Below are 26,792 nucleotides of genomic sequence, written 5' to 3' on the forward strand. Positions count from 1 at the left end.
AGAAAACTTCAGATCCAATAAAGCAAAAGCAGCTTTCACTGCAGGACTACTCAAGAGTCTCAAACAAATCTTCAGAGGGGGTATCCATGATGCAGCATTTTCCCAACTATTAGACTAGATCAAGAGGTCTATGTTTTTCCCCCAAGGAGACTGTTACCCCAGGTGCCGGCTTTGAAAATGATAATCTAGGGACAGTGCCAACGAAGTCTCTCAAAACTAATGAAACAGTAAGGCTGCAGATACAGGTTTCTGTATCTACTGGTGGCCAAGGTCTAACAACAGCACAGGTCGCGTTCCTAGGGGAATGCCAGCAAATCTCATTTCACTCCCTCTTTATAATAAAAGTAAAAATAATGTCCCATAATTCTGTGAAATTCTATGAAAGTAGATATACAGGTAAACTGCTTCAAAGCCTGTCACAAGGCTATGAGACCAATCTTTCAAGTTCTGATAAACTCTTCGTGGTTTTTATTTCCTCTCCCAAATAGACACAGGCCATTACATTGTAAGGATTGGGTCATCATCACTTCTGTATTCTATTATTTTAAAAGTTTATTTTGGAAATAAACCATTTCACTAGTTAAGGCTTTATATTGTGTGTAGAGAAAACTTTGTGACTTGCGGATTTTGAGAACATGTAACAGTAGGGGGTACTGACATTCCAAGGTAGGTCATCACCTTGGTTCCTAGATTGGTTAGTTTAAACTTGGCAGCTCGAATCCCAGGGGCCATGCAGACCCTTCCTACTCCACCTCATTTTCTTCTTTCCCTAAGATGCCCTACAAATATATGACTGGCCTAAGTAAAGTTGAATACTCATTGCAGCCACTGTTATATGAATTATTTACCACTTATGAACTAATTACCTGACTAATAACTACATAGAGCAAGGTCATGCATTACTATTAATGTAGATTTAACTTTATGGTTTTATTTTACCACAAATCTAAACTCATCTCAAGTCTACTTAGTTTACATGGTATTTGCTACTCGTGGCTGTCTAAGGATAAAGTAAAAGGAGAGGGGTCAGCTCCGTGGCTGAGTGCTTGGGTTTGCGTGCTCCGCTGCGGCGGCCCAGGGTTCGGATCCTGGGCGCGGATGTGGCGCCGTCCCACATCCCCCAACTGGAGGGACCTGCAACTGGGATGTACAACTATGTACAGGGGGGTGGGTTTGGGGAGATAAAGCAGAAAAAAAAAGATTGGCAACAGTTGTTAGCTCAGGTGCCAATCTTTAAAAAAAAAAAAAAGTAAAAGGAGAATCCATGATTAGGTTAACACGAATATTGTATCCTGTAAGACAAAAATATAAAGTAGCCTCTGACTCCTAGAAAAGGGCCAAAACAGATATTAATCTGATCTAAGTCAACAATAAAAAATGGATGGTTTGCCTGTCACAAATTGAAGGAGATGAATCATAAATAGGTATAGTGAACAGCAACTTTAGCTATAACCCAGGATAGACAAGGAGAATACATTGTTCTAACAGTTTCTCACTAGGCACTGGTAAAATGCTTTTCAAAATTGCATGCCATGAATAGGAAAGAAAATACAAAAAGAAAGAAATTGGGGCTTACTCAAAGACAATGAAATCCCAAAATTAATACACAAATATTTATAAAATAAATGTAACTCATGTTGAAGTGAACAACAAATATATACAAAGGCTATTTCTCAACTATCATCTTAGGATATTACTGCTTAACTCTGCAGCAACCTCCAAATAAGCCAAAAGGAGCTTCAGAAACTGAGTTTCTCCACCACTTGACGAGGGCAGTAACAGAGGTTTATGCACAGGTACAATGAGAACAGAGATGTGTGGCAGTGAGACCAACAGGCGACGGGGCTTCAAAAAAAAAAAAGTGTTAGTCCAAGTAATAGAGAAAAGGGTTTCTGAGCAGAGAAGACAGCATAAAAGGGTTTCAACAATTACAGCAAACCTTAAGGAAATGCACCGTGTGAAGGAAATCCCGACACTAAACAAATTCAAGCAAGAGCATGAATTAGTGGACACCAGTCTGGAGTGTTGTAGAGGGGAAGGAAGTGAAGACTACACGCCCTTTGAAGTCTGCTTACAACGCATGAGCTTCAAGATTCCAGTTCTAACCTTTGTTTACTGACAACAGAGCAAAGTCACTTAGTACAATGGGATATTAAGCTGAATAACATCTGCTTTTTTAAAAAACATGTGTTACAGTCCTGCTGCAGTCAAAACTTCAGAGCTCAGAACTACTCTTACATAAGGGACGGGTGCACTCAATGTGATCCATTCAGCATTCCTGGAGACTGACGCCTAATTGCATTCCAACTAATATTTTCATTGACGACATCAGGCTCTAAATGACAAAATGAGAAGTCTCCACAATAAAAGAACAATTGGTTCTATACACTAGTACAAGATCTGGTTATTCTGTTGTGTTTTTGAATCTACAGTCAGTCAGTTATACTTGTGAGCCACATTAAGGGGACTATTTCAAGAGAGCGGGATAGCCTTGAGAGTTAACACTCAATTCCTATCATATATATTTCTGAAAGAATATAATATATATATATAAAAGCAAATCTACAATAACACTAAACTGTAGATAGTGTTAACTATGCTTAATAAAAAACTTAAACTCTTTGTAGGTAGAATTGTGCTTAGAACACTATCTAAAAGATCATCCTCTAAATAACAAGATGCTTTTTCAATATTGCTTCATTTGGAAGATGGTGTAAGGATGGACTAGGATAGGTTTAAAAGTTTGCGGGGTTTTTTACAGGGAAAGAAGCCCTCTCTGAATTAAACTTCCCACTCCCCTATCTCAATGAAAAGATAAAAAATTCCTTCAAAAATATTTTTGATGAAATATAAGACACTAAAGTTTTCCTAACAGGGAAAATTCTTTAAAGGAGAAATGAGAAAACACAGTTAAGAGCCAGACAGAACCTAAATTGGCTATGCCATCAAAAGGGAAAACTTCCCGATCTTTAACTTTGGGCTTAAAATTAAATTTTTATTTTTCTTTTTTTGATGAGGAAGATTGGCCCTGAGCTAACATCTGTGATAATCTTCCTCTGTCTGTACGGGACGCCTCCACAGCATGGCTTGATGAGCAGTGCGTAGGTCCATGCCTGGGATCTGAAACCACAAACCCTGGGGTGCCGAAGCAGAGCACGTGAATCTAACCACTATACCACCAGGTCAGCCCCTTAAAATTAAATTTTTATCACAGAATTGTTAATTGATTTTACATTCCAATTTCTGTTTTATAACAAACTGTTTTGCTAAATTTGCTTTATACTAGCTTTGATAATAAAGAATAAAAATCTGTAAGTTTCCCTCTTTTAAAAGTAGACTTAAAAAGATACAAAGTCTACCTGAATTTTCCCCTGGAAGATACACTAATTCCTTTCAAGCATTTTTAAAGGATAAAAGCTACCAAAATTTTTTACAGCTTTATTGAGATTTAACTGAAATACAATAAAACGCATTTATTTTCAAGTATAGAATATGGTATACACCACCACCACAATCCAGATAAGATAGTTATCATTCCCAAATTTCTCTTCTGCCTCTGTAATCCCTCCTCCTGCCTCTCTCCAACCCTAGGAAACCACAGATCTGCTTTCTGTGGTTATAGATTAGTTTGCATTTTCTAGAATTTTATATAAATGGAATCGTACAGTAAGTACTTTTTCCTGACTTCTTAGAAAATTGAGCATAATTATAGTAAGATTCATCTATGTTGTTGCATGTATCAATAGTTCACTCATTTTTACTGCTAATAGAAATTCATTGTAGAATATACCACAATTTGTTGATCCACATCTGTTAGTGGATATTTGGGTTATGCCTGGATGGCTATTACGACGACTACTACTGCAAACATCTGTGTCCAAGTCTTTATATTCATGCGTTTTCATTTTTCTTGACTAAATATCTAAGAGTGGAACGAATAGCTGGGCCATATGGTAGGAGTATATTTAACTTTTTAAGAAAGTGCCAACTTATTTTCCAAAGTTGTACTATTTTACATACCCACCAACAAAGCATGAAAGTATTAGTCGTTCCTAATAGGTATATTGTGTTATCTCACTGTGGTCTTAATTTGCAATTCTCTAAATGGTTATTTGCCATGTGTATGCATTGTTTAGAGAAGTATCTGTTCAAATCATTTATTTCCCTATTATTGACTTTTGAGAGTTCTTTTCATAGTCTGGATACGAATGCTTTATTCCTAATTTTGATGAAGTAAAATTAATTTGTTTCTTTTATAGATTGTGCTTTTAGTGTTATATCTAAGAAATCTGCCTAAGACAAGGTGACAAAGATTTTCTCCTATGTTTTCTTCTAAAAACTATACAATTTGAAGTTTTACATTTAAGTCTATTTTGGGCTAACTTTTGTATACGGTTCTATGTATGGATCATAGTTATTTTGTATATGTGTATGTAAGTAGACAGGGCACATGAATATCCAATTGTTCCAGAATCCTTTGTTTAAAAAACCCTTTATCTAACTAAATGGCCTTTAACCTTGATAAAAAAAAATACATCTCAAGGACTATTTCTGGCCACTATTCTGTTACAATGATCTACTTGGCTATCTCTATGCCAATTCCACCCTTGATTACTGCAGCTTTATAAGTTTTGAAATCAGGTAGCATAAATTCTTACTGCTCATTTTCAAGGTTGTTTTGGCTATTCTAGGTTGTTTGAATTTCCTTGTAAATTTTGGAAACAGCTTGTCAACTGCTACAAAAGAGCCCACTGGGATCTGACTGGGATTATGTTGAATCCATAGATGAATTTGGGAAGAACTGACCTCAACAACATTGAGTCTTCTGCCCAATCTATTTAGGTCTTCAAGTTCTCTCACCAATGTTTTGTGGTTTTCAGTGTATAGTTTTTGCACATCTTGTGTCAGATTTTTCCCTAAGAATTACATACTTTTTGATGGTATTGTTTTTTAAATTCCAATTTCCCAGTGTTATTAGTATAAAAAATACAATTCAATTTTGTATGTTTTGTTTCTTGAGCATGTATCCTACCATCTTGCTAAACCCACTAATTCCAGCAGCTTTACTTTGACGATTTCACAGAATTTTCTTTATAGATGATCATGACATCTGCAAATAAAGAAGTTTTAAAGAAGAAGTTTTACTTCTTTCTTTCCAGTCTGAATGCCTTACATTTCATCTTTTGGCCTTATTGTAATAATCAGAACCTCACGTACAATGTTAAATGGAAGCGATGAGAGCAGACACCCTTGCATTATTCCTGATCTTGAGAAAAAATATTCAGTCTTTCACAATTAAGTATGGTGTTAAATGTAGTTTTTTGTAGGTACCTTTATCAGAATGAGGAAATTCTCTTTTACTCCTAGGGTTTTTTTGTGTTGGGGGGTGGGGGTGGGGAGTGTAAGACTGGCCCTGAGGTAACATCTGTTGCCAATCTTACTCTATTTTACGTGGGATGCCACCACAGCATGGCTTGATAAGTGGTGTGTAGGTCTGCACCCAGCATCTGAACCTGCAAACCCCAAACCTCGGAAGTGGAACATGAGAACCTAACCACTACACCACCAGGCTAGTCCCTTTTTTATTCCTAGTTTGACGAGAATTTTGATCAAGAATGAATGTCAGGGCCAGCTCAGGGCCAGCCCCATGGCCGAGTGGTTAAGTTCATGTGCTCCACTTTGGCGGCCCAAGGGTTTTGCTAGTTTAGATCCTGGGCAGGGACATGGCACCACTCATCAGGCCACACTGAGGCAACGTCCCACATGCTCCAACTAGAAGGACCCACAACTAAAATATACAACTGTATACTTGGGGGATTTGGCAAGAAAAAGCAGGAAAAAAAAAAGAAGATTGGCAACAGTTGTTAGCTCAGTTGCCAATCTTTAAAAAAAAAAAAGAATGTCAAAAGCTTTTTCTAAATCCCTGAGATAACCATATGATTCTCCTTTTTTGTCCTGTTAATATACTGAATTACATTGACAGATTTCCATTTTTGAAATAAATCTCATTAGGTCATGATGTATTATCCCTTTAATACATTATTGGATTCATTTTGAAAATGTGTTCAGACTTTTTGCATCTATGTTCACAAGAAATATTGGTCTACAGTTTTATTTTCTTCTAATATCTTCGTCTACTTTTAGTAACAGGGCAATGCTGTCCTCACAGAATGAGCTGGGCAGTATGTCCTGCTCTCTAATTTTCTGGCAGAGTATGTATAAAACTGGCATGATTTATTTCTTAAATGTTTGGTAGAATTCAAAAGTGAAATCACCTGAGCCTGTAGTTTTCTCTGTGGGAAAGTTAAAATTTAGAAATTCAATTTCTTTAGATATAGAGCTATTCAAGTTATCTGTTTCTTCTTGAATAAGCTTTGCTGGTCTACTGGTTTCAAGGAATTTGTAGATTTCTTCAAAAGTTGTTGAGCTTATCGGCAGAAAGTTATTTATAATATTTGTTGTTATTCTTTAAACGTGTAGAATCTGCAGTGATGTCACCTTTCTCATTCTTGACAGTAATTTGCACAGAACCAGATTTCTATCTGGTATGACTGTCCTTCTGCTTGAAGGATTCCTTCAACATTTCTTGTAGCTCAGACCTGTTTGTGATTAATTCCTTTTCAGTTTATGAAGGTCTTTATATTTTGCGTTCACTGGGCAGAGAATTCTAGGTTGCCGTATTTTCTCCCCCTTGAGTACTGTACAGCTCATGCTCCAGTGTCTTCTCCCTAGCAAGGTTTCAGATGAAAAACCTCCTGTCATCCTTATCTCTGTTCCTCTGTATATAATTCACCTTTTTTTCTCTGTTGCTTTTAACATTTTCTCTTTATCACTGACTTAAAGCAACATGACTACGATGTGCTTCAGTGCACTTCCTGCACTTGGGGTTCACTGAGTTTCTTGGGACTGTGGTTTTACAGTTTTCACCAAGTTTAGAATATTTTCAGCCATTATTTCCCCATACATTCTTTTAGTCACACCCTCCCCGTCAATGACTCCAATTACACGTATAGTATTTCACTTGAATATAAACCACAGCTCACTAATGACTGTGATTTTTTTTCCCCAGACTTTTTTGCTGTGTGCTTCATTTTGGATAGTTTCTGCTGCTATGTCCTCAAGTTCACTAATCTCTTCTTCAGCAGTGTATATTTTTCACCTTAAATATTTGTTGTTTTCCTCTCTAGAAATTTGATTTGGATCTTCCCTTTTTTTATCTTCCATGGCCTCTGTTTAACTTATTCAATCTCTCCTCTAGCAATTACAAGGATCTGCAATCACAGCCTGCAGGCCAAATCCGAACCCACTGCCTATTTTAGAAATAAAGTAGCACTCCAGTATACAGACACGTCCACTGGGTTACACATTGTTTATGGCTGCTTTTGTGCCACAACAGAGGCGAGTTGTTACAACAGAGGCCTATGGGCCACAAAAACTAAAATATTTACCATTTGACCTTTCAAAGAAAAATTCTGCAAAGTCCTGATCTTAGCATTTTAAACATATAGAAGACAAATATACTAAGACAAATATACTGTTTTAATGCCTTTATCTAATTCTATCCATCTGTTTCATTCTGGGGTTGGTTTTAATTGACTGATTTTTCTCCTCATTATAGATAATATTTTCCTGCTTCTTTGTAAGACTGGTATATTTTGATCAGAGGTTAAGACACAATGAATTTTACCTTTTTGAGTGCTGGATATTTTTCTATTCCTGTAAATATTATTGAGCTTTGTTCTGGTACACAGTTAAGTTACTTAGAAAGAGTCTGATCTTTTCATTCTTCCTTTTAAGTTTTGTTAGGTGAAATGAGAGCAGCATTTAGTCTAGGCCTAATTTTGCACTACTGCCAAAGCAAAATGCCTCTGAGTACTCTAGTAGTACCATGAATTATGAGATTTGTCCACTCTGGCTATTGGTAACAGGAATAATTCCTAGTGATGAATGAGCTTTAGGAATTCTTTCCTCTAATTCTTTATTTTTTTCCCCAACCTTGCTCACAAGCAAACTTGCTCACACACATGTGCTGATCACTACTCAGCTGAAGATTAGAGGGAACCCTCTGCAGACCTCTGGAACTCTTGGCCCAGCTCTTTCCCCTACAGTTCTCTGCCCTGGGAACTCTAGCTGCCTCGGCTCACGAGATTCCCAGATCTATCTCCTCAAATCAAGATGCTTACTAGGCTTCTCCTGGATTCCTCCTCCCTACATCACAGCCAGGAAACTCTCCCCAGGCACTAAGCTGGGGCAATCATAGGGCTCACCTCATTTGTCTCCTGTCTCTCAAGGATCACTGTCCTTCTTTGCCTGCCATCCAATATCTGGAAAACCACTGTTTCAGATATTTTGTCCAGATTTTTAGTTGTTTCAGGCTGTAGAGTAATTCCAATCCCTGTTACTCCATCTTGGCCAGAAGCAGTAGTCCTAAAAGCTACTAAAATTTTCCAAACAGGGAAATTGCTTAAAGGGTAAATAGATAATCATGATAAAGTAGCTGGGACCTAACAATATTATTATATATATTTAAGGAAAGAAATATTTCCTTATGGTATTTATTATCATCATATTGATTGCTATTTTTACAGATGAATCCAGTAAACTAACTAATTTATTCATCAAAATACATTTTATCATTGAAATCACTCCAACCTATTTGTTGCTGGTAATGAAATATAAATGTTTACCTATTAAATTTTAGATTTCAAAATGCCTACACATGTGAATTATGCAATTCCACTTAGAATTTCTTCAAGACATATAAAAACAAGTAATGAAAATATATTTACATGGACCTGTGAGACAAGTTATAGTTTCTCAGCCCATTTGATCTGGAATATTTACATAATGCCTTTAAAAAAATTTTAATTGGGAAGTAATTTCAGACTTACAGAAAAGTTGCAAAAGTAGTACGAAGAAACCTTAGTCCCCTTCCTCCAAAACTCCTCAAATGTTAACATTTTACCATATTTGTATATTATGTTTTTAAGTCATTTAAGAGCACATTGTAGACAGAAAGCCCCTTTACCCAAAATACTTCAGTGCTTATTTCCTATACACAAAAATTCTCGTATACAATCATAATGCAATTATCACTGATACAATACTAGTCTACAGATTTTATTCGAACATTGCCAACTGTGCCATTAATGCCCTTCACTGAGGAGGAGAGAGCACTGTTGAGAAACTACTACCCTCAGGCCAAATCAGAATAACCACCAGTTTTTCTAAATTAAGGTGAGCTGAAACACAGACATGCCATTTATTTACATATTTTTCTATGGCTGATTTGCGGATATAAGTTGAGAAGTCATAACAGACTCAGAGTGGCCCAAAAAGCCTAACACGTTTATTATCTGGCCCGTTACAGAAAATGTTTGCCAACTCCAGCTTTAGAGCAAAAGAAAAGTATTTTTCTGGCCCAGGATTTAGTTGAATTTAGTTGTCAGGTCTCTTTGGTCTCCTTTAATTGGTATTCTTCAATCTTTACTTTTCATGATCTTGAAAGTTCTGAAGAGTAAATGCCTTTATTTTACAGAATGTCCCTCATTTATGTCTGATGTTTCCTTATGCTTAGATTTAGCTTATGCATTTTTGGCAAGAAGACCACAAAAGTAATACTGTGTCCTTCTCAGGATGCACATGATATTTATTTGTCTATGACTGGTGATGCTAACTTAGTGATGTTAACACTTAATTAAGGTGGTGTCTGCCAGGTTTCTTCACTGTCATGTTATTATTTTTCACTTTACAATTAATACATACTTAGTGAGGATATACTTAGAGACTATGTAAATATTTTGTTTCTCATCAGACTTCAATCCAAAAGTTTAAAAGCATCCACTGATGATTTTTGCCTGAAACAATTATCACTGTAATAGTTGCCAAGATGTGATTTCCTAGTTCCATCATTCCTTATACATTGATTAGGTGAAATTCTTCTATAAGGAAAAGCTACCACCTCTCCTCCATTTATTGATTAATTTATTTAACTCAGCACAGACTTCGAAACTGTCATTTTATTCTATGGATTTTAACCCATTACTATCATTATTTATTTTGATGATCAAAGATTTGGCTAAAGGAAGCCCCTTCAAACTGGCTCTGTTTGGGGCCGGCCCTGTGGCCAAGTGGTTAAGTTCGTGCACTCCGCTTTGGCAGCCTAGGGTTTCCCCGGTTCGGATCCTGGGCACGGACACGGCACCACTCATCAGGCCATACTGAGGTGGCGTCCCACATGCCACAACTAGAAGGACCCACAACTAAAAAGAAATATACAACTATATACTGAGGGGATTTGGAGAGAAAAAAAGAAGAAGATTGGCAACAGTTGTTAGATCAGGTGCCAATCTTTAAAAGAAAACAAAACTCTCTTTGTGTGTCTGTCTGGCATGTTCATTCTTTGAATACAACAATTTTAATAATAGCAATAATGTGGAAGTAATTCAAATGGCCATCGATGTAAAATATTAAAAAGCAGTGTGAAGACAAGAGAAAACTATGGAGACAATAAAGAGAATGAAGTAGAAGACGTACAGTTAAGTGAGGTTAAAAGGTACAAATCAATGGTAGAGTATGATGCCAGAGTTTAAAAAGAAAAAGGAAAAACACAGGCATGTGTTTATATATGCATACGATTTTCTTGAAAGATACTAACAATGCAGGGTCAGCATTAACTCTAGGACTGTAACTGTGGAAATGAGTGTCTTACTTTTTATTTTGTAACCAGTGACTGTTAGAAATTTTTTAAATCATTTTCAAGACTAATACTTTTAAATTTAACATTTGTAATTAAAATGTATATTGTAAAATTAAGTTATATAGTCAGAACACAGTATAATATTTAAAACCACTAAAATGGGTAAAATCTTGTTTTACTTTAAATTTCTTTTCTAAAAGTGTTTATTAAATAGCTTCCAAGTCCCACCTATAACCAACAAATTGTGATTGGCTAAATGCAGCTAGATATAGGAAGCTATGTTTACATTGCAGCCCTTGTTATATTAACTATATGATACTCAAGATTAATTCTTGAAAGGCTTCATTTTTCCCTTTGACTATATCCTCTTATCCTGGGTTTTTTTTTTTTGCAGGGATGGGAGATGCAAGGGAGGACGGGAATAAGCTTACGATCCAGGTACCAATATTTGACAGGATCTAATACTTTCAGGAAATGTTTAGGTGAAATGCTGAGTAATATAATGCTTACCTAGTGAGTCGTTTAGGTGGAGGCCGCTCACCAAATTTTCTGGAAAAAATAAGAAAAAAAACATTAAATAGGCTGTATGACACACTCCACAGTAAGCTTTTTAGGCACCATGAAATCGCTTTTATGACTTATACTTCAACCCTACTAAAGATTAGCCTAAGAAGAAATCCTCTAGTAAACATCTATACTCAGGAAGAAAAAAATACAGACTTTACAATAGTTCTTAAACAACCCATCTAAGTAGGCTTTATACACCCACTCTGAGCATGTAGCACACTTATTAGATGAGGATGACAGGTAACTTCCAGAGGCACCTTGCAAAAAACACAACTAACTAAAGACCCCTAGTCTCACGATCTGCAGCGCTCAGAAAAATCCTCACAGCCTAAGAAGTGGTATAGACCTCACAAGTTTTTATCACGTGCCAGGCACTATGCTATGTATTTTTTATTCATTCTTCTCTTTAATCATTATAAAATAATTATATAATGTACACACTGGCCCATATTAAAGGCGTAGAAAGCAACCTGCCCAATGTCACAAAGTAAATTAAGTGGCAGGCTGAGCTGACATTTAAATCTGGATGTGGACTACTTAAGTAGCCTGTAGTATAGGGCCCTTCAAAAGAAATATGCTAAATGGACTAGCATAGAAGCATGTCAACTGTTTGGGAGAGGGCAAAGAGAAAAACATGAGCAAGGACAGGAAATCACATTTTAGGCTGGAATTAGAATACAACACACAGGTTCAGAAAAGGCTCTAGAGTAAGACTGGCTGAGTTCAAACCCACGATTTGGTGTTCACTCGCTGTGTGACCTTCAAATTACTTGACTCTCTAGACCTCAGTTTCTTCACCTGTAAAAAGGCACAGTGACTGTACTTAAGAAGCTGTAGAAGGGACTGAATGTGTTAATATACAGAAAACACAAATCAGTGTCTGGAATGCAGTAAGTACTCAACAAATGTTCGCAATTATTACTACTTTTTGGTTATAAATGGTTAAGCCAAAAGAATTAAATAAAGGAATCAAGTGTGATCTTATTTATTATTAATTCTCTTTGATTTTATCCTACAGGACATTCAATTTTAAAAAATCAAGAAACAAAACAAAATATTTCAGCAGCAACATCAGCAACACTGCTGAAGACCATAGGTTTTAAAACACTGAACCACTGGCTAATCATGAATTCCAGTTATGAAATTAAAGGCAAAAATCTACTCCTAAATCTTTTTCCACAGGGAAGATCTTTTTTGAACCTTTGAAATTGATTAAATGTACCATTATAACATATGATTACAATAAAACTGCCTCACTACGTTAGATGTAGGATATTTTACAAGAACCATGAAGTTTAAGACACTCTCTAAAATACTTCTTTGCATATATAATATATACATATATTTAAGAGCAGAGTTATACTTTCTAAAGAGAAACAAAGTGAGGTGCGGCCAGAATCTACCTAAGGACTTAAAACGGTGAAAATTTTAGAGAGGGACATAGTTGACAAATGAGATGAAACTTTTCAATGAGAATCATGATGCCACCACCCTTCATATGACTACTAACACTACAACCATCAAGTACCCTTTGGAATCTAACACAATATAGCATAGGTTTATTATGTGACCAGTAAGAGATCCACTGCTCTCAAAATTCAAATGTAAGTTTTATTTCTTGGTGCTCTGAAATGCTTTCGAAATTAGATTAACAACTGAATGTTCATTAAAGTATGTCTACATTCTTTTTTGGAAATACCCATCAGACGAAGTCAACGATTACATATATCATGCTTGTGCAACATCACTCCTGCACCCACAGGAAACACAAGAAAGAAAACTCAGCAGTTTGCCTCTAGAGCCTGAACAGCATCTCAAAATGATGCATTGTTCTATCTGGGTGCCATCCTAAGGCTAGGAATCTTATGAACATTAATAAAATTAAATTGTTTCTTCAGTATATAATAAAGCATATCTAATAATGGTTGTGTGCAACCCCAACCTGCTCTTTAATGCATATCCCATCACATTCCTATCTATCTCATTAAAACAAATGGTTACTGTACTAGAATGGGAGAAGAATAAGAAAACGAGTTTTCTGAAAAAAAGTCATGAAAGCTTAGTAGGTTCACAAAGCGTAATTCTGAAGGTCACAATGGAACTAAATTCTAATTATTTAATAAAACTCATAGGTCTGCATCTTAAAAAGTATCAAGTTATACCAAGGTAACTATATGCACCTTGCACTTATCAAGATCCATTTTTCCTACTAATTTGATGTACAACACACAAAACTTCAAGAATTACATATCTACTGCAAAAAGAAGGCCCATCTTTAAACATGAGTACTCAAGAAAATTCATGATGTAAAATTTATATTATGCATCAAAATAACCACTTTCCAGCAGAAATGACAACAGTCAGCTATCAATTACTCAGAGACTGACTATAATTTAAAGATTAGGTTCTGTTTCTCTCTTGAAATATGAAATAGTGATATAAGCAGGTACAATTTTTTACCTTTATTTGCAATCTATTTTAAAAACAAGATGTCTATTGACATGACCTGTGTTGACAACGGAACCAGAGTAGAGACCACTCTTACGTAAGATATTTTTCATAATACATGTATGGTATAGTTAATGCTGCAAAAATATCTAAATCCTTAAGTACCATAGTGACACTTTTAATTTTATGAAATTCTGAGTTAATTCCTCACTATAACAAAGAATCACTGCCACCCAATTTATCTTTTTGATATTACAGGTTATCAGTATCTCATGTGCATGAGTAGGTTTCTCAAATTTTATGCATATTATATAAAATGTAGTTTTGATTAAACCTAATAGTCAATCCTGTTATATATTTAATGTGAAAAAGTTATGATTCTGGCCTTTTTTTTTTTTTCAGTAACAAGTAAAAGTTAACTTACATAAGCTGATTATACTCTAACCCATGCCCTTTCCTTCTTGTTCTGTTCCGTATACTTTTCCCTCAGACTGGGATTGATGAACAAAACACAAAACTCTGCACCATCATTACCTAGTAATGCTTATATAATACTCTGGCTCAAGAAGATTTACATTATCCAAAGTAGATATATCTTAAGTATAATTTTAAGCTAGCAAATTCATTTTACTTTAAATTCACTAGCTTCCCCTTTCTAAGATAAGAAGGCAAAAAAGGAAGAATTTAGGGAAATGATAATTACTGTAGCTAAATCTATTTTCATATACCTGGGAGTGTGAGGATTTTTTAAAAGTTGCCATCCATCATTAAACATAGTACTTCCTACCGTGAATAGTATTGAGGTTCCCACATGTCTTTCAGTCCACTAAAATTTTCAAGTAAGTAAAAAACCTGCATATCACACATCTCCTTTTTGCTCACGGTGGAAATGCAATATTGTTTTCTCCCACAACAGAGACATTTGCTGCTATATTTACCAATCTGTTAAGGAAGTATATGGCCACAAGCGTATTGAGGACAAACATGATAGAAGTTATCAAAACTTCATCATCTTAACACCTTTTCCAGCTAACAGATGCTTCACATGAGAAAACCAACTCAAAAATCAAAAAGGGGAAGAAAAGACAAAAAGTTTTTTTTGAATTTAGAATAATTTAGTAATTACACTGCTACAAAATCCTGACGTTATCTAGACTATTGTCTTGTAACAATATTAGAACTTCGACCTTAAAAACAAAGAGCTGTCTGGAAAAGCAAGCTCAAGGCATGTGGGAAACTCTTGTGTCCTTGGACTGTGGAACTAGAACTAATTTCCTCTATTTTTCTGTATTTCACGAATTTTCTGCTTATCACAGAAATGAAATTAAAATAGATTAAGGCAAGAAACATTGGTGTGGTATTTGCAGGAAAGCAGCAGAAAGGAAAGCAAGAACAACCCAAACTCACAAACCAAACTTTACACCAAACCTGCCATAAACAGTATATAAATTTCATACAGTTCAAAAGTACTGGGACTTTTGAACCATGACTTAAGAGTGAAAAGAAGTGGCACTTCAATGGGGAAAAATTAGGAAAACTGATTCATACCCTCATGGATCCATATCTGGTCCATTTCACTAGTAGGAGGAAACATACAGGTGATAAAAATTATTACTATAGTCTGTGGTATATGAAAACCAAAGCAAATGGTACTAGGAAGCTGTTTAGTAATTTACTCTGAAAAAATACAAGAGACTCATTAGAAAGGGCCACATATAATATTCTGTCCTTGCCTACAAATTCATTCACTCACTTAGTAGGGAACAAGTATAGGTACTTGACATACATCAGGGACACAAATCCACGCCCCATGGAATCTATATGCTATTTAGCACAGATGGACAATGACATATGTTCAAAGATTTTCAGGGGCTGGCCCCGTGGCCGAGTGGTTACGTTCGCGCGCTCTGCTGCAGGTGGCCCAGTGTTTCGTTGGTTCGAATCCTGGGTGCGGACATAGCACTGCTCATCAAACCACGCTGAGGCAGCGTCCCACATGCCACAACTAGAAGGACCCACAACGAAGAATATACAACTGTGTACCAGGGGGTCTTTGGGGAGAAAAAGGAAGAAAATAAAATCTTTAAAAAAAAAATTAAAAAAAAAAGATTTTCATTTATATAATTTATAAAAGCAAAACTCTTAGAAACAACTTAAATATTGTACTTATTGAATATGATTGAAGAGATTAATCTTTGACCAACTAAAAATATATATTTTTAAGTAAATTTGTAATTTATCTTTATTTTAAAAAGAAGTTTACTCATTCTCTATCTATGGGGGGCCAGAAAACAGCCTATTAAGTCATACAACTTCGAGCAAGACAGCCTTTGCTGTACTTCAATTTCTAATTTTGAAACTGTTCTTACCTTAAGAACCACATTTAATAGCAATACTGCTCAAAACTTGGCCTGGTGTAACCAGTGTTCCCCGGCTACTTAACAAAGATGATCAAGGCATGATGTTTTCTCCTGAACCAGCACATTTATTAAACATGTTTCTATCAGAAGAAATAGCCTATGGGGCAGATGTCAAAGACATGCCATGCTCACCACTGGCTTCGTCAGGTGGAAAAACATGCTCCCCCTCTTACCGTGTACTGGGGAGAACACTTGAAAAGCATTGTTTCCTTAATTTTTAAAGTCCTTTTATTCTACCTTTTTCAATTAAAATAAAACCAAACCAACAAGCTTAACTTTATAATAGTCTGCCAGCAGTTTTTGTGTAAAGAAGCAGAAGAGTGGAAAGATATAAATGAGGGGTGGCTGAGACTATCATCTCCAGCTATTGTCAGCATCTGGCTTTTTAGGTACTTCCAATATTACTACCAGGTTAGGTTAAAAACTCATACCTGGGAAGGGATTCCCCCAAATTAAATCTGCAATAAACATAAGCCTCACTGTGCAGGTGGCACAACTGAGTCGTGAGAACACCGGCATCTAATTAAATTAACATCGCATATGAAGAGCTTATATGAAAAGCATGTGTCTTAAAATCTACAGCCTCAACAAGACAGGGCAATCAGACACTGGGAAAACTACTCCAAATTCATGTATCAAGAGACTGAATAGGACAAACCGACATCAAACGCCTCCAAATATGATGCATTAAGAAGAGAACAATATCACTTCTGTGACATTACTGCCAAAAAATGCAGAATCTGAATCTAAACATGAGGAAACATAACAAATCTAAATTGTAGAATAGTCAACAAAATAACTGAACTATCTTTTTAAAAGCATCAGGTTATGAAAGACAAAAAACAACTGGGGAATTGGCCCAGATTAAAAGAGACCAAAGACATAACTGAATACAACATACTATCTATAGGTATTTACTTCTGCTATAAAGGATGTTATTTAGAGAAGTGAATAAACCTGAATAAAACAGTAGATTAGAGAATAGGATTATATCAATTTTAATTTCCTGGTTTTGACAACTGTATAGTGGTTATGTAAGAGAATGTCCTTATTTTTTGAAGACTCACTGTAGTATTTAGATAGAAAAGGGCATGATGTCTACTTCTTCAAACAGTTCAGGGAAAATAAGGGTGTGTGTGTGTGTGTGTGTGTGTGTGTGTGTAGATATACAGAGGGATAAAGCAAATGTGGTAAAATATTAACACGAGGTGTCTGGGTGAACTTCTTTGTAATATTCTTGCAATTTTTATGTACACTGAATTATATCAGAATAAAAAGGCCACACCCAGAGAAGCAATAATCTTGATCAAGTTGCTGGCTTGACCCTGCTTGCCAGGAACCTGGTGATGACAAACCTATCAAAAAACATTCAGAGGAGGTGATACATAAGAGACTCTATGGCCAGCTTCCTGCCATAGCTTTTATGTTCTTATGACAATTACTTAAGAATTGCTTACTGTAGATTTAAAGTTTGATAATACCCAGCGTTGGCGTACAAGTGGAGAAACAGGAACTCTCATGCACTGCTGGGAGTTAAAATTTGTGCAATCTTCTTGGAAAACATTTTGGCAATGTCTATTGTAATTCAAGATGTGCATTCCTTTGAATTCCTAGCCATTCCAATTCTGAATACAGGTAGACAATTCGTCACTGTGCAAAAATATGCATACAAAGATATTCAACAAAGAAAAAAAAGCTATTCAACAAAGCACAAATTGTATTAACAAAAATATTTAAAAATCCACGTGTACAGTGAAGAATAGACTCCTGGTTACACAGCACCTCCCAGTTAGGCCTATATATACATACAAAAAGCTATGCATTTAGTAGCATTAATTTTAAATGAGGAAATGAGATGTACATTTTCATCCCCTGCCCACAAGTACATATATAAAACAACAAACACTTACCCTACACACGATTATTAGTGATAATGGTGGGCAGCAGCAAAAATTCCATTTTGCTCTAGAATGCATTATATAGTCTGACAGATGTTTTAATCTTTACTAATTAAGTTTTGCTTAGGTAAATAGCAAAATAAAACCGCCTTCTTTAGACAGCAACTGAAAGCCACTGACCCACCAAATTTAGAATACAGGTGACTTAAAACAAAAACAGAGAAAGGTATATAAGTTAAGAATTCACCCCAAAAAATGGTCACAAGTAAGCAAATTTCACTAGAGGAATTTTTTAAGAAAAAATATGCCAGACTCAAACAAAGAAATTCATACCCTTTTGGAAAATGCATACCTCCACAAAGGGAAATACAATGCAACTTATTTAAAGAGGTTCCAATCTTAAGCGTTTAATTTTTGCTAAGAACTCCTTCTGAACTCAACAACAAAAAATCAAACAACCCGATCAAAAAATGGGCTGGAGACATGAACAAACATTTCTCCAAAGAAGATATACGGATGGCCAATAGGCACATGAAAAGATGCTCATCATCACTGATCATCAGGGAAATGCAAATCAAAACTACACTAAGATATCACCTTACACCCATTAGAATGACAAAAATATCTAAAACTAATAGTAACAAATGTTGGAGAGGTTGTGCAGAAAAAGGAACCCTCATACACTGCTGCTGGTGGAAATGCAAATTGGTGCAGCCACTATGGAAAACAGTATGGAGATTCCTCAAAAAACTAAAAATAGAACTACCATACGAGCCAGCTATCCCACTACTGGGTATCTACCGAAAGAGCTTGAAGTCAGCGATTCCAAAAGTCTTATGCACCCCAATGTTTACTGCAGCATTATTTACAATAGCCAAGATATGGAAGCAACATAAGTGCCCATCAACAGATGATTGGATAAAGAAGATGTGGTATATATACACAATGGAATACTACTCAGCCATAAAGCAGAACAAAATCGTCCCATTTGCAACAAGATGGATGGACCTTGAGGGAATTATGTTAAGTGAAATAAGCCAGTTAGAGAAGGACAATCTCTGTACGACTCCACTCACATGAAGAATTTAAAAATGTAGACCAAGAGAACAGATTAGTGGCTACCAGGGGAAAGGTGGGGTGGGGGGTGGGCACAAAGGGTGAAGTGATGCACCTACAACACGACTGACAAACAATAATGTACAACTGAAATTTCACAAGATTGTAACCTATCATTAACTCAATAAAAAAAAAAACTTCTGATACCACACTTGATCTTATGAACCGTCAAGACGTGAACAGTGTCATCTGATGACAGCGCACAAAGTTTATCATACATGCAAGTCACGGGAGAGGCAGGCAAGCATTGTGGTAAAGTACATGCGCTCGGGAGCGGGGTTGCTAAAGTTCAAATCCCAGCTTTAACGCAAACTTGTCTTAGTCACTTAAACTCTCTGTATCTCAGTTTCCCGAAGTGAAAACACAGATAAAAGTACTTCCATATAGGATTCTTGCAAGAACTTAAAAGGTTCATACGTGTATAGCACCCAAAAGAGTGCCTGGCTCTGAGTAAGCACTCAATAAAATGCCACTACTCCTTCAATGCTGGACTACTGAATGACATTTACTCTAATGAATATACTAAAACTAATATGGACTCTTCAAAACACGTACATATTTATATTGCTTTAAAATACATATAATTAATCATACGTCTCATAAGGGATTCATATCCAGAACATATTAAGAACTCCTATAAGTTGGGGCTGGCCCCGTGGCCGCGTGGTTAAGTTCGCGCGCTCCGCTGCAGGCGGCCCAGTGTTTCGTTGGTTCGAATCCCGGGCGTGGACATGGCACTGCTCGTCAGACCACGATGAGGCAGCGTCCCACATGCCACAACTAGAAGAACCCACAACGAAGAATACACAACTATGTACCGGGGAGCTTTGGGGAGAAAAAGGAAAAGATAAAATCTTTAAAAAAAAAAAAAAAAAAGAACTCCTATAAGTCAACAAAAACCTGATTTAAAAAACAGGCAAAGGACTTAAATAGACATACTTCCAAGAAGATATACAAATGGCCAATAAGCACATGAAAATATGCTAAATATCACTAATCATTAGGGAAATGCAAATCAAAAACATAATGAGATACCACTGCACACCCAGTGGATGGCTATTATCAAAAATAACGTGTTGACGAGGATGTGGGGAAATCAGGACCCTCGATCACCGCCGGTGGGAATGTAAAATGGTGCAGTCGCTGTAGAGAACCATACAGCAGTTCCTCCAAAAATTAAACCTACATTTACCGTATGATCCATCAGTTCTACTTCTGGGTATACACTCAAAAGAAGTGAAAGCAGGGACTCAAACAGATACTTGTACACCAATGTTCATAGCAGCATATTCACAACAACCAAAAGGTGGAAATAACTCAAATACCCACTGATAGATGAATAAACAAAATGTGGTATATACATACAATAAAGTATTATTCCTCCTTAAAAAAGGAAATTCTGACACATGCTACAACATGGATGAAACTTGAAGACATTAAGCTAAGTGAAATAAGCCAGACACCAAAGGACAAATATTCTCTGATTCCACTTACATAAGGTCCCCAGAGTAGTCAAATTCATAGAGACAGAAAAGTAGAACGGTGGTTACCAGAGGCTGGGGTTAGGGGTGGAATGATGGGGGGCGGGTTGGGGGTGGGAGGTCTGGAGAGTTATTGCTTAACAGGTAGAGAATTTCAGCGTAGCAAGATGAAAAAGTTTTGGAGATGGATGGTGGTGATGACTGTACAATAATGTGAATGTACTTAATGCAACTGAACTGTATGCTTAAAAATGGTTTAAATGGTAAATTTTATGTTATTTAGTTTACCAAAAAAAAAAGTCTAGGGGTCGCCTGTGGCTGAGTAGTTAAGTTCCCATGCTCCGCTTTGGCGGCCCAGGGTTTCGCCACGTTGGATCCTGGGTTCAGACATGGCACCACCCATCAGGCCATGCTGAGGCGGCATCCCACACAGCACAACCAGAAGGACCACAACTACAATATACAACTAGGTACCGGGGGGCTTTGGGGAGAAGAAGAAAAAAAAAATAAGACTGGCAACACATGTTAGCTCAGGTGTCAATCTTTTAAAAAAGAGAAAGTCTAATTTTGCCTTAAACTATGGCTTAGAGAGGAATAATGGCTCAGTTTTGAGGGATCCTACATTACTGCCAGGTCAGGTTGCAGTGGCTGCCCAGTAACTTAGAAAGAACAGACAAGTGGGGGCCAAAGCAAATGAAAGAAGAACATCAGAAATACATGTATATATAGATATAAATGGCTCCTACTACCACCAAGGCAAAGATACAAAATGAAAGAAAGAAGTATGTTCTAGAATCTACACCTCCTAGGAAGGGCAGCTCAGACTTGCAGCTTGCAGCATGCAAGCAATCCATCAAAGACTCTCTGGGACTGAACATCTTCCATGGAAAATCCACAAGTGATCATGGAAAATTGGCTTGTACATATGAGATGAAATCACACAGTTTTCTTCCTTGCACCTCTCCTCTTATTTCTCACCCTCACCTCAAATTATAAGCTGTGAAGATTTTTTTCTCTCCACAAAATTTCTGCCAGATATGCTGAGGTTATCAGTTCTCTGAAGGCTAGGTAGTAGTCACTTGAAAATTTTTTTGCAGAAAGAAAGAAATCTGATATTAATCAGAAGAGTTATTAACTTTTCTCCCATCTTTTGAAATGCTCTTTCCATCTCTAGTGAGACTTAAAAAACTGTTTTCACAAGCCAGCAAAAGTAAAAGAGATATTTTTACCCCTTACTTTAAAATGAAATTTAAAGGGTCACAGGGTACAACCATCCTTAACAAGATTTCTTGACCTGTTCTCCATGGGGTTCTACTCTTAAAAACATAGGCAACATTTAGTGTATAGTACTTTTGTCTGGGAAGAGGTCCAGCTATCTGCTAACCATTGTTCAGGACAGGCAAACAAGGAGTGTTTGGCACTGAGATGGGTCAGATCCCCAAGTGACCATCAACGATTTTTGGTAGGTGAAGCTTGACTACGGCAGAGAGGGCCAAGGATATTTTTAGTGAGTCTATGAGGAAGACATGTTACACTTCAGGAGGCTTCTCAGAGTAAGTTCCTGCCTCCAAAGAACTAAGAAACTACAGAAAAAATAGGTAATTTTCAGCTAAAAGAAAAAACCACACTATTTAGCTAAAAGACCTTCTGATTTTAAAGCTGGACTCTATACTGAGTCCTAACACTGTAGAAATAAAATTTTCCAAGTGCCTGATGAGGAATCAAAAGGTAGACTTGATGCAGAGAGGCCAAACACTATACTAGTAAGCTCCCATCACATGGAAGAAATATGAGGAATAGAAAAGAAATGTTTCCCTGTAACAGTTAAGTCTGTCCCTAAATTAATACTGATTTAGTCTGTGGAATGGAACAGCCTCAGTATCATGCAATTAGGTGGTACATGAAGGCCTGTGATTGTTCCTTAATAAAAGTACACCTGAGAATGCAGTGATACTGCTCGACCATTGACAATAGTTTAAAATATATGCTTGTTGACTTGCGATTATTATCGCTGATGAAGTTTAAAAGCAGTCAAAATGCTTTATCCTCAAATGTGTACAAATGAGTACCAAGACATGTACAAGAATATCCAGAGCATCATCAGACATAATAACCAAAAGCCAGAAACAACCCAAATGACCACTGTCACAGGATCAAATATAGAATAATCATACAATAGAGTGCTATTCAGCAACGAAAATGAACAAACTATCACTACATATGCAATAACACTGATCAATAGCAAAAGAAGCCAGACTCAAAAAGGCACAAAATTGTTATGATTCCATTAATATAAAATTCAAAAACAAGCAAAACTAATCTTTAGTTACCTTTGAGAGGAAGGTATGGAGACTAGGAGGGGCTACAAGAAGGGTTCCTGGAGAGCTGGTAATACTCATTTCTTCATCTGTACAATGGCCACACATGTATATCCACTTTGTAAAAATTCACTTTATTGTACATTTATGATTTGCGTGCTTTGCTTTTCTGTAGATATATTACTTTAATTTAGTAATGTATACATATGTATAATTTTTTTCAAGTTTTTTGAATGAATGGCTGGTTTTGGAAAAAGTTCTTTCCTGGACTTTATTCCAAGTGTCCTCAAATTTTATTTTTTTTTTTTTATTTTTTTATTTTTTTTATTTTTTTTTTTTTTAAAGATTTTATTTTTTCCTTTTTCTCCCCAAAGCCCCCCGGTACATAGTTGTATATTCTTCGTTGTGGGTTCTTCTAGTTGTGGTATGTGGGACGCTGCCTCAGCGTGGTTTGATGAGCAGTGCCATGTCCGCGCCCAGGATTCGAACCAACGAAACACTGGGCCGCCTGCAGCGGAGCGCGCGAACTTAACCACTCGGCCACGGGGCCAGCCCGCCTCAAATTTTATTTTAACATCAAAGAAGGTTGTGATTTCTAGTCCTCCTCGGCTACATCATTTCAGGATGTATGTATTTCATATTAAGAAAAGTTAGGGGCTGGCCCCAGGGGGGCCAAGCGGTTAAGTTCATGCGCTCCACTTTGGAGGCCCAGGGTTTTGTCGGTTCGGATCCCGGGTGGGGACATGGCACTGCTCATCAGGCCATGCTGAGGCGGCATTCCACATAGCACAACCAGAGGCACTCACAACTGGAATGTACAACTATGTATGGCGGGGGGGGGGGGGGGGGGGGCTGGGGAAAAGAAGGGGAAAAAAGAAAGATTGGCAACAGATGTTAGCTCAGGTGCCAATCTTTAAAAGAAAAGTTAAATATTAAGTCAATGAGGATTTAAGTCCTGACAAAATTGGTCCTCTTCCCTCTCCATCCAAATGGCAGATCATATACATCAACAATCTTCTCTCCTACTTGGTAGGCAAAAAATTAGGATCGACTGTGGTCCTTTGTTTAAATCATCTATCACAAGAGTATGCATGTTTAAAAAGAAAATCACTAATTATTCAGTGTCATGGAAAAATACTGAATATGTACTAGGATTAGAATGCTATTGTTAATTTTAAAATTAGCTTCCTTTGTCTTTCTCACGTAAAACTGAGATGATGGAGAAGGAGAGAGAAAACGGTACCACTGTTGACCAAGATTCTACTTCCTTTTTTCTTTCTTTAACTGTTTAACACGTTTAAGTGCCTATTTTGTGTTAGGCACTGTACTAGACCCTTGGAACACAAAGCAGCAAATAGGAGACATGGTCTCTAACCATATAGAATACACTACAATAGCAACTACTGGAGAGCCGCCACTAGGCTACATATTGTGCATGCCTATCTCACTTCCTACCCCCATAAATCTTATAAGGTAGGTCTATTATGCTGATTACACAGACAAGGAAATCACCTTAGAAACTACCTTGCCCAAGTTCACATAATGGTGAAATATGGTTCAAAATGTAACTAGAGTATAATGTTCATGATTTTCCATATACTCTGCATTAAGATAGAATTTAACTGCAGTTCAATTCTGGATGTTAACATGTGAAGATGGTGCCCAGGGTATAAATTTTTATGATAGGATCTTTAAGCGCACTAATTGATCCTAAAACTTTCTATGATATAGTACAGATTTGGCTTCAGTGAGGAATCAACAAAAATCCTGAAAGGAAAGAAACCTTCTTTCATTACCCTCCTAATACTTTCAGCTAATGACTAAATTTTATAAAGGGAAAAAGGTCTTCTTCGATTACTAGAAAGTGAAAAAATGTTTTCAAAAGCTATAAATACATAAAATTCAGGAAATCCGAAGATATCTGCTAGAAGAACCACACCTTGGCCAACGTATACATATATAGACATGTGTGTGCACATATACGTTATGTCATAAACTGGACAATTACTCTTGCATTTTCCCTGGACTAGGGGAATATGTTACAATTGCAGTGGGGACTATGGTCTCACGACTTTAGTGTTTATACTATCAACCATAATTCTGCAAAGTACATTTTTTCTGAGTTGAAAAGGACCAAGAATCTACACAGACATCTTCAGTCTAATGAAGAAGTTTTGCATTCTTCTTTTTTCTGTTGGTAGAAATTTTGCAGGCACAGTACCAGCCTAACCTCCATCAAATCATGTTTGGCCAATTTCTTAAGCAGCCAAACCTCTAACACACAGTTTGGTATTCTAAAGTATCTGAATTCAGCAGTGCATCTGCCTTTTATTTTTCTTTTAAATAATGCAGACCAGAACATTCATGGATAGGATAGCCAAAATAAGGTCTAATGAATAAAGAAAAGGCTAAGCTTTATAAGGAGTTAAGCTGTTTCAAAGAAGACTGTGCCCAAGGGAAAAAAATAAAAGATGGCAATTATCACTTTAATACATGTAAACTAGGGCACTGAGTTAAAAGGGAGAATAGTCAACAAACAAAAATAATTAAATGATCAAAATTCCTATGTTTGGAATGAGGAAGAAGAGATTTCCAAAAAAATTTTTTTAACACCAATGCATGACTAAGGAAATGCCTTTTTTGCTTGAGTGTTAATACCCAAAACAATACATTTCTTTTGAATTGTAACTTAGCTTCTGTTATCACATGTCATATTATAATAATCAAACCTACATTTATGGTAAAGCCAAAAACTACTCTGAAGAAGTGGTCTTAACCACAATTCAAAGCTTAAAGAATGGCTTTCTGCCAAGGTGTATCCAGGCCATTAACCTGTCCTGCCGTCGTCTTGTACTGCTAGGACCAAAAGAGCAGGTCCAGTAGCTAGTATCTATCTGCTCACTGGAGCCTTACAGGAGGCCATAGGGATCTGAAAGGGGAATATACAACACAGGGGCACAGCGGTGGATGGTGCAAAATCTGACAGCAAGTTGCTTTGCCTTGGGTGGTACTACAGGCAGCCTAATACTTCAACAACCATCTGAGGAGCCTTTGCTCAGCGGAGGCAAAGGAAAGGTTCTGAACTGAGAACTACCATGAAGAGATTGAAAGTACAGATCATCGGTAGTAACTCACGGTGGTGAAGCACTAGCACAAGAGCAAAAGCCTTGGGAGTTTGAGGGTGTCAACGAGGACACCACGGATAAGGCCTCTAGTAAGTGTAGACTTAACTTTCACAGTTTGGGTCATTCATGCCATATATCTACTTGGTATTTTGCTGTGCTATGAACTTAAATTATGCAAACTGCAAAGCTATTGTGTTACAGTGTTAATTTACTAGTTAACTGTCCAGTCAACTGCCTTACATCAAATCATCTAACTAGAAAATAGGAGGGTACTTTTTCTTTAAAGATGAGCTCCACTGTAGCAACTTAATTCTTAACACTCCTTCTCTCATCAACTTGTAAATATGCAAGTTCCCTAAAGACAGGTGAAGTCTCTCTTCTCTAGAGTACTAGTATTAATGACCTCTTTCTTTCATTCTTGTCTTCGACCACAAGCAATTTCTTGACAAAGCCATCGACTGTATTCCCAAATTATCTTCTACATCTCCATAGGGTTAGATGAAGCTCTCATTACTAATTAAATCCACAGCTTCCTAAATTGGACTCATATAGTAGAACAGACAAGCAGAGGACAATGTAACAGAATATATCTCCTTATATATGCTCTCATTCAATTCTCATGAACAATCCTGAGAGGTAGGCCTTATTTCAAAATGAGAAGGAAGAAGTGAAGCTCAGAAAGTCACAAGGTAGGACCTTCTCCTACTTCTGATTACACAT

The 26,792-nt window shown here is 36.7% G+C and overlaps 1 protein-coding gene across 9 annotated transcripts in view; it reads right to left on the reverse strand.

Moving 5' to 3' along the window:
• Positions 1-26,792, reverse strand: part of RBPJ (recombination signal binding protein for immunoglobulin kappa J region) — a 223,474-nt gene that overhangs the window by 33,635 nt on the left and 163,047 nt on the right. For 8 of the 9 annotated variants that reach the window (XM_070261743.1, XM_070261746.1, XM_023636866.2 and 5 more), the window contains 1 exon segment: positions 11,210-11,248. In XM_070261743.1, the coding sequence (XP_070117844.1) occupies positions 11,210-11,248 (39 nt within the window). 9 annotated transcript variants of the gene reach the window in all.

Source organism: Equus caballus, chromosome 3, assembly GCF_041296265.1.
Source record: "Equus caballus isolate H_3958 breed thoroughbred chromosome 3, TB-T2T, whole genome shotgun sequence".
NCBI classification, from domain to species: domain Eukaryota; kingdom Metazoa; phylum Chordata; class Mammalia; order Perissodactyla; family Equidae; genus Equus; species Equus caballus.